Consider the following 16,881-nt stretch of genomic DNA (forward strand, 5'->3'; position numbering starts at 1 on the left):
ATATTTTCCAAATCCAGGGTCACTAAGAATTTTCTCCTGTGTTTTCTTATAGATGTTTTATAAATTTAGGCTTTAAGTTTAGGTCTGTGATCTATTTTGAGTTAATTTTTGTGTATCGTGTGAGGTAGGAGCCTTAGGCTCATTTTCCCCCAACTCATGTCCAGACCATTTGTTGAAAAGATTATCCTTACCCTCATTTAATTCCCTTGTTAATTGGTACCTCTGTCTAAAGTTCATTACCTGTATGTGTGTGTGGGAGGGTCTATTTCTAGACTCCTTTTATTTCCATTGCTTTATATGTTCATCCGTATGCCAGTAACACACTGGTGATTGATTTAGCTTTATAATTTAGTGTGTAATCAAATTATATATATTCTTTCCAGATTCTTTTGGCCATTCTATTTCTTTTGCCTTCCCTTAGGAATTTTAGAATCAGTTCGTCCTTTTCTGTTTTTTGTTTGTTTGTTATTTCATTTTTTTAAATGTCTGTTGGGATTTTGATTGGGATTGTGATGAGTCTAGATCAATTTAGGGGAACTTTTACCTGAGAAAGGTTGTTTTTTGTTTTTTTTTATCCTATTTTTTTTTTATCCTGTTGAGCCTTCGGATTTATGAACATGTTGTATCTCTCCATTTATGTTTCTGTGCAAGTTTTGCAAATATTTTGTTAAGCTGATCTCTAAGTATTGACTTCTGATGCTGTTGTAAATGATACTGTTTTCTATTTTCGGTTTTCAGTTGTTAGTATATAGAAATACAGTTGAATTTTGATTATTTACTTGCAGTCTTGTTCAGTTCACTTTGTAGTTCTGTCAGCTCTGTTAAGATGCCTTAGGATTTTCTCCCTGAATGATCATACCATGTGCAGGTGGTTTTATTTCTTCATTTCCAATCTGTATGCCCTTATTTTTTTCCTTCCTTCACTGCTAGGACCTCTGGTAAGGTGTGGACCAGAAGTGGTGAGAATAGACTCCCATGGCTTGTTTTTGCTCTTAGAAGGAAAGCATTCAGCCTTTGATCATTAAGTATGATTTTCAGCTGTAGGTTTTTCTGTAGGTGCTTGCCCTTTATCTGGTTGAGGATATTTCTTCTTTCACATAATTTTTTGTTATGAATGGGTGTTGAAAAGGGCTTTAATTGTCAGAATTTCTAAATTTTTTAAAATTCTCTTCTTAAAACTCCACTATATTGAATGTTCTACCTTTGTGATGTTTTAATCAAAACGAGAAACTTTTATTCCTTACAGTGTGCGATGGACTATTCTGAACACCTTAGTAACTTATATAATCATCTCAACAATCCTTTGAAGTATATATTTAAGTTTTACAGGTGAGCCTCACATCATTATCTGCCAAAGGAACTTAAATTCCTTTTTTTCTCATCCCTTTCATTGTAGATATATGAATATTTATTTCTAATAAGTGAGGTCTATTTGGTGTTTCTCTTTGTATTCTATTTTGGGTTCTCTCCACATCCTCGTTGATTTTAATTATTTTTAGAGCATGTGAAACACTAACATGGTTATAAAATTCAAAACTACAAAGGGTATGTGCTCAAAGAGTTGTCACTTTCTCCTTATACTTTCTACTCCATCCATAATGCCCCAATTCTTTGTAATTCTTAATTAATATATGCTCAATTTATGAAAGTTCCAGTGATACTTGAGAAGAAGGGGCACTGTGCACTGATATATAAATGTACAGAAATGTACAATGTTGTATAAATCCTTGCTTGTTCTTTGTTTACTTGATTTGCTTTATGCTGACTGTTATGTTAAAGTTACTATTAGTGTCTTTATTAGTCCTTGCATAGCCTATAACCTTGCTTTATAAAATGGTTGTTATGTTATTTGATGAATATTCATAAATGTGCATAGATACTCAAAATCTTTCTGCGAATTGTGGTTTTTCAGGTCATTCTTACTGCTCTTTGGCTTGAATTCAACTTGTCTGATATTAAGGTCTGCTTGTCTTTTTTATTGTCTTCGGTTACGTGATAAACTTTCATCTATGCCTTAAATTTTACTCTTTCTGAACTATACTCTTTGTGTGTGTGTGTGTGTGTGTGTGTGTGTGTGTGTGTGTGTGTGTGTCTTGTATATACCATTTAGTTGAGCCTTGGTTTGTAAGACAAACTGGAAATCTTTTTTTCATTGATGGGTAGATGGTTACATTTATTGATATGACTGAATATATTTGGTCTCAACTCTTTAATAATATTTGATTTTTTTAAAAATATTGTTATAGGCTATGTTTCTTACACTGTTTTTTGCTCTCTTATCTGAAAAGATTATATTTGGTGTTTGAAAAGGTTTGTATTCTTTTTCATTCTCCCATTTTTAGTTGCATTGTTTCTACTTTAGAATGCAGATATCTGTACATTAGTCTTCCAGCCTTTTCTCCATCTTTGAAGTGTGTGTGTGTACAATTTTGCGGAAGTTTTCCAGTCATTTCTTAGTTGGATGAAGCCAATATGAAGATGTACTACACTATCCAATATGTAGCCGCTAGTCATTTGTGGCTGTTGAGCACTTGAAATACCGGCTAGTCTGAATTGAGATACTCTATACATGTGAAAAAAACACTAGGTTTTTTAAGACTTATTATGGAAGAAAAAAAAAAGTAAAATATCCCATACATTTTTATACTGATTACATGTTGAAGTGTTGTTTGGGGTATATATATATATTGTCTTGAATAAAACGTTATTAAAATTTATTTCACATATTTGTTACTTTAATTGTCTCTGTTAGATAATTTAAATATATGGCTCACATTTGTGGCTTGCATTATATTTCTGTTGAACAGTGCTGCCATTCTAGTGGATTCTTCAGAAGTTTACGGAATTCCCTAAGTTCTTTCTGTATCCTTGATACTTGAAGGACTGCTTAGCTGAACGTAAAATCCTTGGTTCACACTTTTTGTTCACTAAGGTTTCTGAAAATGCTGCTTTGCATCATATGTTGCTTTTGAAGTCTGATGTTAGTCAGATTCTTTTGGCCTTCTAAGTTATAATAATAATATACATTAATTTATAATAATATTGTTACTCTTGTTTGGAGGCCTTGAGGATTTTCTTATTATTTTTGAAATAATTCTATTCAAATATATGTCAGAGTAGGTTGCTCTAGGTTACTTTTGTCAGGTACTTTGTGAAATTTCCTTTTTATTCTTATTAAAAAAAACCCTAAAATTTTACCATTTTTACCATATTTAAGTGTACAGTACAGTAGTGTTAACTACATGCAGTATTGTGCAACAGATGTCTAACACTTTTTTGATCTTAGAAAACCGAAACTACCCATTAAACAACTTTCCTTTTTCTCCCCCCCCCCCCCCCCCAGTCCTTGGCAACCAACATTCTACTTTATATTTCTAATCATTTGACTATTTTAGGCCCCATATAAATGAAATGATGCAGTATTGATCTTTTTGTGACTGGCTTATTTCACTTAGCATAATGTCCTCAAGTTTCACCCATGTCATAGCATGTGTCCGAATTACCATCCTTTTTAAAGGCTGAATAATGTTTCACTGCATATATATACCATATTTTGTTTATCCATGTATCTAGCAACAAACACGGGTTGTTTTTACCACTTGGCTATGGTGAGTAGCTGCAGTGAACATGGGTGTATAAATATTTCTGTAATATCCTGTTTTCAATTCATATATATATATCCAATATATCTCCATCCATCCAGAAGTAGGATTGCTGGAGCATACAATAGTTCTATTATTTTTTTTTTTTTTTTAAGATTTTATTGGCGGAAGGGGAACAAGACTTTATTGGGAACAGTGTGTACTTCCAGGCCTTTTTTCCAAGTCAAGTTGTTGTCCTTTCAATCTTAGTTGTGGAGGGTGCCATTCAGCTTCAAGTTGTTGTCCTTTCAGTCTTAGTTGTGGAGGGCGCAGCTCAGCTCCCGATCCAGTTGCCATTGCTAGTTGCAGGGGGCGTTGCCCACCGTCCCTTGCGGTAGTTGAACTGGCAACCTTGTGGTTGAGAGGACGCACTCCAACCAACTGAGCCATCCGGGAGCTCAGCGGCAGCTCAGTTCAAGGTGCAGTGTTCAATCTTAGTTGCAGGGGGCGGAGCCCACCATCCCTTGCAGGACTTGAGGAATTGAACTGGCAACCTTGTGGTTGAGAGCCCACTGGACCATATGGGAATTGAACCGGCAGCCTTCGGAGTTAGGAGCATGGAGCTCTAACTGCCTGAGCCACTGGGCCGGCCCGGTAGTTCTATTTTTAATATTAAGTCTTCCAACCCATGAAAATAGGGTGTCTTTCTTTTCACTAACATCTTATTTAATTTCTTTCAACGGTGTTTTGTGGTTTTCAGTGTACAAGTCTTTCACCTCCTTGGTTGAATTAAGTTTATTTCTCAGTATCTTTTCTTTGTGAGGCTGTTATAGGGTTGGTTTGTTAATTTCCTTCACAGATTATTCATTGTTTGTTTATAGAAACACAACTGACTTTTGTGTGTTGATCTATCCTGCAACTTTGTTGAATTTGTTTACTAGTTCTGACAGGTTTTTTTGTGAAATCTTTAGGGTTTTCTACATAAAAGATTGTGTCATCTGTGGACAGAGATAGTTGTGCTTCTTCCTTTCCAATTTGGATGCCCTGTATTTCTTTTTCTTGGTAATTGCTCTCCCTAGGACTTAAGTTGATTAGAAGTGTTAAAAGCAAGCATCCTTGTCTTGTTCCTGATCTTAAAGGAAAAGCTTCCAGTTCTTTACCATTGAGTTTGCTAGCTGTGGGCTTTTCATATATGGCCTTTATTATATTAAGGCAATTTCCTCCTGTTCCTAGTTTGTTGAGTGTTTTTTTTATCATGAAAGAATGTGAATTTTGTCAATGATTAATTGAAATGATTGTGGTTTTTGTCCTTCACTCTTTTATTATGGTGTATTACAGTGATCAGTATTTGTTTCTGGCACATTGTTGCATTTCAGGAATAAACCCCACTTGGTCATGATGTATGGTCGCCATGCTTTACATTACATCCCCAGAATTTTACTAATCTTGTAACTGGAAGTTTGTACCTTTTGACCACCTTCACCCATTTCTCCTCTCTCACCCTCCTTCTTGTGGTCTTTTTGTCTGATTTTGATATCAGAATAATACTGGCCTTATAAAATGAGTTTGGAAGTTTTCTCTCCTCTTCAATTTTTTTGAAAGAGTTTGAGAAGGATTGGTATTAATTTTTTGAATGTTGATAGAATTCTCCAGTGAAGCCATCTCGTGGTGAGCTTTTCTTTGTTGGGAAGTATTTGATTACTGATTCAATATCCTTATTAGTTATAGGTTTGTTCAGATTTTTTATTTTTCATCACTAATCTTGATAGGTTATATGTTTCTAGAAATGTATCTGTGTTTTTCAGATTATATGACTCATTGGTGTGTAATTGTATTAGTCTCAATGATATTTTTCATTTTCTGTGGCATAAGTCTTAATACTCTTTCAATTCTGATTTTTGGTATTTGAGTTTTCTCTTAGTTTGTGTAGCTAAAGGTTGTGTCAATTTTGTTGATCTTTCAAAACTTTTAATTTTGTTGATTTTTTTCCCCTGTGTTTTTATTCTCTATTTCATTTGTTTCTCCTCTAATATTTAGTATTTCCTTCGTTTTGCTAACTTAGGGTTTTATTTGTCCTTTTTCTAGTTCCTTGAAGTATAAAGTTAGATTGTTGATTTGAGATATTTTTAATGTAGGTTGAATTAGGTTGTCTATTTGAGATCTTCATTTTAATATAGGTCAGAATTTACTGCTCTAAACTTCCCTCTTGTTACTGTTTTGCTGCATCCTTTAAGTTTTGTTATGTTGTATTTTTGTTTTCTGTCTCAGTATTTTCTGAATTTCCTTTTGATTTCTTTTTCGACCCCATTGATCAGAATAACAGGTTTGCAGCTGCTTTTATGCATTTGAAATTGAGGGAATGTAAGGAAGATTACATGGAGGTGAGAAAAAGCAAGGTGGGGGTTGGATTAAAGGATAGTTAATAAGATTATGTGCTCTCTCTCCAGGGTGGTCACTCTTTAGAAGAAGGGGTCTGAAAGGGTGGTCTCGCCTTAGAAGGAGGTGAACTGAAAGGGAACATTTCCATGGACAGGGCTTGCTTAAGGCAAAGATACATAAACCTTGAAAGTTATATGCCTGGGGCATGACTGCCCCCATGACCTGCCCAGTTAGGAATTTATGATCAGATCACCCTGTAAGATTACTTACCATAGAACCTCCTTTTTCATCCACATATGTAGGTGCTCTGCTATTAGGTATGCACGTTTATAATTCTTATAGCTTCTTGGTGAACTGACTCTTTTATCATTGTATAATATCTTTATCACGTGACAGTATTTGAATCAAAATCTTTTTGTCTGATACAAATATGGCCACCACTGCATACTCTCTTGGTTACCATTTGTATAGAATATCTTTTCCATCTATTCATTTTCAGGTTATGTATGTCCTTATATCTAAGGTGAGTCTCTTATAGACAGCATATAGTTGGATCTTGTTTCTTTTTAACCTGTCCAGTCACTGTGTTTTTTGATAGGTGAGTTTTAATCCATTTACATTTGAAGTACTTACTATTTCAATTTTGTTGTTTTCTGTATGGCTTGTAGTTATTTTGTCCCTCTTTTCCTTTCTTGCTGCCCTTTGTGTTTCATTGATTTTTTTTTTGTAGTGATAAGCTTTGATTCGTTTCTCATTTTTTCTGTGTATGTTCTGTAGGTATTTTCTTTGTGGTTACCATAGGGATTACATAAAACTTTATATTCTGTAAGTCTATTTTAAATTGATAATTTACTTGGGATTTAAATTCAGTCTCACAGAAAACCTCAAATCCTTTATAGCCCCTTCTTCAATTTGTTATTGATATCACAAATTGCATCTTTTTATATTTTGTGTGTATTAACATAATTTTATATTTAATGTTTATTTTTTATTCTTTAACCTTTCAATTTTATACGTGAATTAAAAGTGACTTTTGCACCAATATTACAGTGTTACAGGATTCTGTATTTGTCTATATATTTACTTTTACCAGAGAGCTTTATGTTTTCAAATGCTTTCATGTTGGTGTCTAGTGTCCCTTTTTTGGTGGACTCCCTTTACCAATTCTTATAAGACAGGTCTAATAGTGGTGAACTCCTCTGCTTTTCTTTATCTTGGTATTTCTTCATTTTTGGAGGACGATTTTTCCAGATATAATATCTTGCTTTGCAGTTTTTTTCTTTTACTGTTTTGAATATATCATCTCCTTTCTGACCTGTAAAATTTCTGATGATAAATTGCTCATAATCTTACAGGGGATCCCTCGTATGTGGGGATTTGCTTTTCCCTTGCTGCTTTCAAGATTCTATCTTTGTTTTTGACATTTGACAATTTGGTTATAATGTGTCTTAGTGTGAGCTTCTTTGAGTTCATCTTAGTTGGAGTTTTTTCAATTTGGATGTCCCTTTCCTTCCCCAATTTAGGGAGTTTTCAGCCATTATTTCTTTAAACAAGCCCTGTGTTGCCTTCTCTCTCTTCCTTTTGGGGCTTCAATAATGCATATATTTGTCTGTTGATAGTGGCATATATTTCCTTTAGACTGTCTTCTTCTTCTTCGTCTTCATCTTCATCTTCTTCATTGTCATCTTCGTCGTTGTCTTCATCGTCGTCTTTTTTTTGTTTGTTTCTTTTACTTGATTTCAAATGACCTTTCTTTGAGTTCACTCATTCTTTCTTCTGCTTGATCACGTCTGCTGTTGAACTACTTTGGTGGATTTTTCAATTCATTTATCATCTTCAACTCCAGAATTTCTGTTTGGTTCTTTTTTCATATTTTCTAACTTTGTTGATATTCTCATTTTGTTCATGCATTGTTTTCCCTGCTTTTATTTAGTTGTCTATTTTTGTTCTCTTGTAGCACGTTGAACTTTATTTAGATTAAACTTTGTTGTCTGATAATTCCCATATCTCCATTTCTTTAGGGTCAGTTCTGGAGATTTATTTTATTCCTTTGATTGTAACATATTTCCCTGTTTTTTCGTGTGCCTTGATTTTTGCTGTAATTTGTACATTTGAAAAAACAGCCACCTCTCCCAGTTTTTATGAATTAGTTTTATACAGGGGGAGACTTATCAATCAGCTAAGGTAGGGAGTGAGAAGCCCTCAAATTTTTTTTTTTTTGGTGGAGGGGTGATCAAACCATTTTATTGAGAATCTTCGGAGGATGGTCGAAGGGCTGGGAGGACGAGAAGATCTTAAGTCTTCGGTTGGCCAGGGTCTCTCAAGCTTCATGGCTGCCAAAAAGCCCCTCAAACAAAGAGATGCATCTTCTCTGGGCATGTGCATGTAATTTCTCAGTTAGAGAGGTTTGGTAGTTTCTTTTTCAGGAGCTTGTAACCCTTTGCTCCTTGTGGTGTCTGTCTGTGGTACTGCAAGTTCTCAGCTGCTGCAACAGGCGTTACCTTTCTTTTGTTCTCCACAGCCCCCCAGGTATCCAAAGAATGCTGCTTCAGTCAGCCAGCCCTCTGAGCTAGGTGAGACAGAAGTTAGTCCCTTGGACTGCTCCCCAAAAAGCTGTAATGTTGGTTGCACATTCCATTCTTTTTCCCTCCCAAGGGAGAAGCAGTGACTAGAGTGTTTCCTCCTGATTGGGCCAAGCAGTGTCAAGATTCTGTCTGTGGGGGTGCAGGCTCTCACGTGCTATCCTGCTCTTTGTGGGCTTTTTTGATACCTAGATTCATATGTTTTATTTCCAGACCTTTTGGGGGGGGGGGTTGTTTTAAATATTAGTTCTGTTATATTGTTTTTTCTCTTTCAGATACTCCAATTATATTCATGTTGTTCCTTCTTTGTTTTGCATCCTACCATCTTCTTTCTTGTTCATTTTACTTTTTCTTTACTTCATTTTCATTCTCTTGGTTACTTCACAATCTTGATGCAACACTTATGTTTTTGTTTGGGTGTATTTTGTTTGCACTGTCCTTTTACTAATTTTAGTCTTCATCTTTGAGATAATTGCCTTTTTCTTTCCTGAGTTCAATTAATTCTTTCCATTTTTTCTGAGTCTTTTAGCGCCTTCTCTGATCCTAGATTTTGAGTTTCTGATTCATGGTGATTTTTTTCATATCCCTAAATGCTCATTTTGGGTATATTTAATTAAGTTTGGAGTTTTTCTTAAAGTTTTGTTTTGCTCCTCCCCCACCTCCCAGATTGGAGTTTATCATTAGGGGTGTTGTTGAATCTTGTTTTATGATTTTTTAACAATAACAATAGACTTACTAAGTTTTCTTTGGCTCTTTTTTGTTGTTGTAGATTTGGGTGGTTCACGACATACTTACTTCAATGGCGCCCTCTACTGTCTGTGTGAAAGGATCTGCTCTTGAAGAATTGGCCATGAAGGGCTTGTCTCATTTTGGCTGGTTCTAGCTAGTGTTTCAAAATCTCCATCATCTGCTTTTCTGAGGGACAGATGGGTTTTGTTTTTATCTTTTCTTTCTCTGCAACGATTTTGAACTTCCTCTTTCAATTTTGATCTCCCAGAATTTTGCTACACCCTGTTTTGTGCTGAAAGCTCATCTTTCATTTTCTTTGTCATTGCGGCTTTATAAGCTTCTTAGTTCTTTGCTAGTAAGTTTCTATTATAGGGAGGTAGATAAATGTAGGCCTTTAGTCCTTTATCTTCAATTGGGAGTTTTGCATGTGAATTTTTAAAATACCAGTGAATAATCTTTGACTTTGTGTGCAGTGTAACTCAGCTGATAGATTTTGAAACCCAGCAAGTTGGGACATGAGCTTGACAAGATGGGAAAGAAACATAAAAATATCTACTGGTGTAGTGATAGAGCCTTAGTTCACTCATCTTCAAAAGAAAAAAATATGTGTCTACCATGCACCTTGCAGGGTTGTGCTTGGTACTTACTATGTATTACTAAAAGTCATGAATTATTTGGCTCTTAGTTTACTTTTAATGGCTTATCATGTAATTTCGCTTGTTACTAGGAAAAAATATAAGGTACAGAGCGTGTAATATCGCCAAAAAAAGAGAAAAAAATGTTTAGGTATAACATAGTTGGTTTCAAAAGGATATTTCAGGATGTTAGTGTAACCATGAGAAGTGATTTTGTGTATTCTGGTGGAGAGTTCATTTAAGATGCAGAACTTTTATAGCACTTTTTTAAATTTAAGAAAGTAATACACATTTACTATAAAAAATTCAGTAAATATAAAAGGGCACACAGTAAAATAAGGACCACCTAAATGGTTAGCATTTTGTGGTATTTTCTGTATTCTTCCAGGCTCTTTTTTGAATACATACGTATTCATTTTTATTTATGCATGCTGTTTTATAACCTGTTTTAGGAGGGATCTAATTCCCTATTTGTTGCCATTTGGTTCTGGTTTTGGTATTATAAACAATGCCATGATGAGGATGGTCACATAGTTATTGTTGTCCATTTGTTGCCTTTTGATGAATTCTGTGAGTGGAGTCAGTGGGTCAAAAGGATGCCTTCTTACAGAAAAGCAAGTTGAGCAGTGCTTGATATTTAGTTATTTTAAAAACCCAAGTAACCTCACCAACATATAAAGCAGCATATAAGAAGGAATCAACGTTATTTCTGCCAACCTCTCCCCCTAATAAAAACAAATCAAAACTTCAGTACTTCCAGGATTTTGTATGTTTGCCACTGGATATGGTTATTGTATAGAGCACAGGCCTTGAGAAGGCATCATGTGGTGTGTTTTTTTCCGGGTTGAGAGACTCTGATAATCTGGGGGAAGGAAATGATAGCTGCGAATGTACTTTTAGAGCTAAGTTTGGTCTGTAAATTAAAGTGGAGGAGTGCGTCACAGTCCTTCATTTCTGGCTGCATCTCTGTCATCTGCCAGCTGTGTTAGTAAGAAGAGGGTCATCTAGGATATGTTTTTAAGTTTTCTCATTTGTAAAATTAAAATAGCATTAAATTTGCATTTATTAAAGATGTAGTTCAATAATTGGATAATGCTTAAAATGTTTTATTTATACTTAGGGGAAAGTCCAATATTGATCAAAAGAATCTCTTCAAATCAAAAGTGTGCTGCCAGTTAGCTCAGTTTCTTCTTGTCACCCACGTCTGTAGATTATCAGCATTTCAAGTACATGGTCTTTCACCTTTACTTTAATGCCCTTTTCTAGTAAGTATGGAATAGTCAGGAACACTGGAGTCAGAGTCCTAAAATTTGACTCATATACTGTGTTTCCCCGAAAATAAGACCTACCTGGGCAATCAGCTCTAGTGCGTCTTTTGGAGCAAAAAATTAACGTAAGACTTGGTCTTATAGTAAAATAAGACCAAATCTTATATAATATAACATAAAACCGGATCTTATATTAATTTTTGCTCCAAAAGACGCATTAGAGCTGATGGTCAGCTAGGTCTTATTTTGGGGGAACATGGTATCCTACCACAACTAAGAGCAAATCACTTGTTTCTTGAGTCAATTTACAAAGTGGGATAATATCTACCCTTATGTCCCAAGATTGTGAGGGGCTCATTAGCACGTGATTATGGATGTACTTTAAGAGCTATAAAACATTATATAAATGCAGGGTAGCATTGCATATTGTATTAGGTTGGTGTAAAAGTAATTGTGGTTTAAAAAGTTAAAAATAATTGCAAAAACCGCAATTATTTTTACACCAACCTAATATCACTTTCTTTGACTAGGAGAGGTGAAATGTCATTAAGGTAATAGGAAAATATAGGCTTAACTAATGCTAGAAATTGCTTATTCAAGCAAGGCCTGACTTCCTAGTAGTTTCTTGATGCTATTTGTGTGTGTTTGAGCCCCTCACAATTTAGTTAACTCAAAAGTTTTTACTGCTAATTGATCCTAAGTTGATAATACTTATATGGGGAAGTGTATTTAGTACTCCAAGTTGGTATTCTACCTTGTGAAGGAAAACATATTTCTACCTGGCACTGAAAATGGAGAAACTCTTAAATGTAAGCCACCACCCACCCTTCTGTCCCTTTCCTCAGCTACTTCCCTTTTGATGAGTATCTCTGGGCTTTTGGTCCATCTTGGATCTTCTGTTTTCTCTGCCTGGCTTGTTTCTTCTTTTCCTCTTCTGCCTTACTAAATCCCTGTTGGATCCTAAAAGTCTAGTTTAGATTTTACTTTCTTTGTACATCTTTCCCTATCCTCCCAAGAGGAGTGATTGGAGAAGATATGCTTGTCAATCTCAAACATGACTGCACAGTTAGATATCTCCCTTCCGTTAGCTGACTTCCTTAATGTAGAGTCTGTCTCTCATTCACTTTAAAATTCTCAGTGACAGGACTGATGTCTCCCAGGTGCTCTGAAATGTGTTGAAAGGATGACTACTGAAAAGTACTTCTTAATTTATGCATTGCAGCGGAGCTGTACTCTTACAGATAAGGAAATAACAGAAGACCTCTCTTACGAGATGAGATTTCTAGGAATTTCAAAAGCAATCCACTGGATATTTAGGAACCTTAAGGAGAGGCAGCATAGCTAGAATGAAGGATGAGGAGATAGGTAGGAGACAAGGTCACTGATATATAAGGTCTTATAAGTCACTGAGTGATTTTTAACCATTAATCTAAATATGAAGGAAATCTATTGGGGAGTAACATGGCCTAATTTTCCTTCCACAAGGTAAACCTGGTTTGTTGGGAATGGTCCATAGTGGGTCAAGGGAGAAAGTATGCCTTAGGTGGTGGAGGTAATCAAGTTATTAGAATCTGGGTGTATTTTATAGGAACTTTTTGTTTAACTTTTGTTTAAAAATATTTCCTGCTGTGATACTAATATAGTCTGTTAAACATCATTTTATCTTTCTTTGAATTACCTAGAATTTTGTACTATTGAAGTTTCAGGTGTATAAATGTAGAAAATACTTAAAATCTGTGATAATTATTTTCCCATCATTTGCTTATTTATATTCTGGTATTGGTGACAAACATCTTAATTTAGCAAACAAGGGATCAATTTTCTTGTAATTAAGATGTTAAGTTCTAGTTTGTGAATATGTATATATTTAATCATTTTTCAAATCCTGCTTGTTAAAATTGTAATCATCTCGGGTGGTATCAGCATGAACACAGGTATTACAGGAGAATGATGGCAGTGTTTTCTGTAGGTCTGGGGCATAGGAGCTATTTGTAATTGATTCTTAAAGCACCTCGCGATTATTACACACAGTAAAATTTAAATATAATTATGCATTGGATTAACATTATTAAAACAACTTATGTTGCCTACTTTACGTTTTCCAGGAACATCATTTACAGCGAGCTATTTCAGCACAGCAAGTGTTTAGAGAAAAAAAAGAGAGCATGGTCATTCCAGTTCCTGAGGCAGAGAGCAACGTCAACTATTACAACCGCTTGTACAAAGGAGAGTTTAAGCAGCCAAAACAGTTCATTCACATTCAGCGTAAGTTTGTTAATTCATTGTTTTCTGTTAGTTAATTTAAATTTATCAACTAGTGAAAATCCTTTTTCTCATATACACTAATTAATAAAAATGTGAAACATTAAAGAATAAAATCCTTCTATGCTTGCATCTGAACTTGGAGATTATTTTGTGTTAGGTGCATTTGAAACATTTGATGTTTAAGTAGTATAGGATTTTGTATAGCACTTATACTTTATTATACAGCTAAAAGTTGGTGGATTACTATACCCCAATAAGATTTACTTTTAAAGGCCTAGTGGCTATACTGCCAATTAGATATTAGTCTGCTGAAATTTTTTAGATTTAGATTCTGCTTTCATCTAGTTTTTAGAAAATTATGTCTAATTCTGCCTCGTTGGTACTCTTTATTTTTTTTTTAACCATTGTTACTATTTAAATGATTACCATCTCTTGCCTTAAAACTATTTCAGTAATCTCCTGTGATATTTACTATCCCCATCTCCTGTCCATTCCCTCTTCTCATCTGTCTCTCCACGAAGCCCACCGGCACAACACTGTCTTCCTGCAGTGTTGGTCTGACCAAATTACATTCGGGTTTACAATCCTGCTGTTCTTTATTGTCTGCAGTAGGAGTTTTTGGCGGATTCTGCAGAGAGATGCTACTGTCTTTTTTGGTATCTTGTCTAGCAGTGTTTAAAAACACCTTGGGTAGCTTGTTAAAAGTAGAGATTACAGGACTCTGCTTCAGGCCTACCTGTCTGAGAATCTCTGGTATGCAGCCTGGTAATAAGTATTTTTTTAAAAGTTTCCCAAGTAATTCTGAAACATCTCCAGATTTAGGACTGACTGTAAGATCTGTTTTTTGTTGTTGTTTTTTTATTCTGAGATGCACATTTTTTATTTGTCATCTTTAAAATGAGATTGCATCTTAAATTGCTATTGTCCTAGATTGAAGTCTGGTTTATCTAAAGAGCATTTACATTTGTTTCTGCCAGGCATCTGAGGACACTACCAAACTGAGACCATTTTAAATTCTTCGCTTGTTTGTTTTGTTTGTTTTTGGACCACACTGGTAGCTTTAGTTCAGATTGCACACAGGCTTCGAGCTTATTTCTCAGGGATTTTTCCTCCTTCCTTCTACCTAATGATAAGTTGAGAAATACAAAGTTCTTTGCATTTCCTTTTTGCATGACCAGTTTATTTCTTTACCTTATCCTGGTGTTGCTGCCCTTTGGTAGTGTAGCTTTATGCAAGACTATTCTATCAAACTTCTCAATAGACCCCAGCATAAAGCTTTTTTTTCTTTTTACTGTACATAAAGTCATGTTGCATCTTGCAACTGATGGCAGTGTAGCTTTGACAGAATTCAGTAATAGCTGAATTCTCCAGTTTGAATACAAGATCCTTTGTGATTTGCTCCCTGACTGCTCTGTTAACCTCATTTCCTGTTGCTCTTCCCCTCACTCTCTGTACCAAGGGAATAACTAAAAATTATGTACATTTGCCTTGTTTCACATTTCACAATTCCATGCATGTGCTGTTCAAATCTTTCCCATCCTATAGCTCATTTAAGCCCTAGCTCCCTTCCGGAGCTTACCCTGACTTTTCTCATTCTACCTCTCGTCTTTGCTTATTTCAGCATGTTGTACATCATATCTCTATTAGAGGACTCACTGTCCATCATTGCCAATTATTTATAACCATCCTTTCTTTCCTTTTAGACTGTGAGTTCCTTGAGGGCAGGGAACTTTGTGTTTTCTCTTTGTATCTTTAAAGTAAGTGGCTCATAGATGCTCAAATGGCATGTTTGTTGACTGAATTGTTTTTAAAGAGCTTTTCAAAGGCCCTTACATGTCAGAACCATTTTCCAGAAACCCTTTTCTCTGAAGCATTCAAGAGAAACACACATGCAAAAATTATTTGTGATATGTTTCCTCTGTGTTCTTTGACTTTGAGTCCCTTCAGCTTGTTGAATTTGCCTTATCTTTGTGTCAGGAAGAAGATAGCTGTTCACAATAGGAATTTTAAGAATTTCTTAAGCCAAAGTATCCGATTTTTTGTGTGTTTTAATAACAGTATAGCTGGACAACAGGACCATTTGTAAAAACCGTTCTAGGAAACTAAGAACCAAGAAATTGAGTGTAATCCATCTGGGTCAGGCCCATTGCATACAATAAGCATTAATGTTGTGTTGGTTTTTTTCATTTCATTTTATTCTATTGTTAAAAAATGGAATAAAATAATAGAAAAGTATTTTAACTTTTTTATCTTTTCGTCTATCAGCATGTACTACAAACTATACTGTATATACAATGGCATACTGTACATATAATTTTTTATTCTGCCTTTCTACTTACATTTTAAGTTTCTTGGGCTTTTATATAATCTCTTATTTCTATTTTCAATGTATATTTTCTTCAAATTGACAAGCCACAGTTTGCTTACCTGTATGCCTATTATTGGCTTTAAGGTTATCCGTAGTAAAATTTAAACTTGTTATCATTGAGGGTTTTTTTCAAGGAAGGATTGAAAAATTTTTTTATGATATAACTTCTTTCCAAGCCCTTAAATACAGGAATTTCAGAAAATATTGCTCTGGACTTCTCCTTTTCTTCTTTTAATGACATATTTGAAAGACTCCCCATTTGCCTAGCTAACAGAAGACACTATACACTTGGCACAGTGGGTGGCCTGTTCAGGCCCATCTTGCTTGCCTGGCTTTGGCAGAAACCACTTTGTTGGTCTCTGTGCTTCGTGCCTTCCAGTACCACTGTTGTCATTAGTACCCACATGGAATTTTTCAAAGACTCTCTGCTGCCTATAGGATAAAATGTTAACATCTTTGCTTGATGTTGAAGACCCTCCTCTGTGCCTGTCTGGCCACAGTTCCCTGTGTGTTCTTCCACTGTGACACCAGCCTTATGGAAAGGGACTGTAGAGGGTCTGCTTCCCTCTCCTGAATGTAAGCTCCTCAGGAACAGAAGTTTCATCTCAGTCACCATGTAATTTCATTGTCTCAATACGCTTTCTTCCCCAGTTCCTATAACTCATCCCACTCTCAGCTACAGCAGTGAGCTCTGACTCGTGCCCTGCGTCGTCCTTTACCTCTCTCCTCCACGTGTTAAAATATGACTTGTCCTGCACGTCTGGTCTCCAGGCCTTCCTTTGGGAGCCTTTTCCTGAGCCCTGTAAACACGCGCTGAGCGCTTTTCCCTCCCACCGCCTATGGCATATGCGCGCCTCAGTGTGGCATTGACCACTTGCCCTTGTGATTGCTCGTCCCGGTGCCTCACTAGGCGTGATGCTGTTTGAGAGCAGAGGCGTTTTTCCCTTGTAATTTCACTGCCTGGGATAGAACCTAGCATGTGGTTAGGTACAATTAAATATTTTCTGAATAAATGAATGAGTGAATGGATGATTGAAGATAAAAGTGTACACATCATCCCATTTTTCAGATATC

The 16,881-nt window shown here is 35.6% G+C and overlaps 1 protein-coding gene across 4 annotated transcripts in view; it reads left to right on the plus strand.

Moving 5' to 3' along the window:
• Positions 1-16,881, plus strand: part of EPC2 (enhancer of polycomb 2) — a 114,142-nt gene that overhangs the window by 26,738 nt on the left and 70,523 nt on the right. For all 4 annotated transcript variants that reach the window (XM_088794580.1, XM_088794581.1, XM_019737477.3 and 1 more), the window contains exon 2: positions 13,280-13,439. In XM_088794580.1, the coding sequence (XP_088650706.1) occupies positions 13,280-13,439 (160 nt within the window). The remainder of the gene's footprint in view (positions 1-13,279; positions 13,440-16,881) is intronic.

Source organism: Rhinolophus sinicus, chromosome 17 (assembly GCF_057876585.1).
Source record: "Rhinolophus sinicus isolate RSI-liver-muscle chromosome 17, RSI-T2T, whole genome shotgun sequence".
NCBI lineage: Eukaryota > Metazoa > Chordata > Mammalia > Chiroptera > Rhinolophidae > Rhinolophus > Rhinolophus sinicus.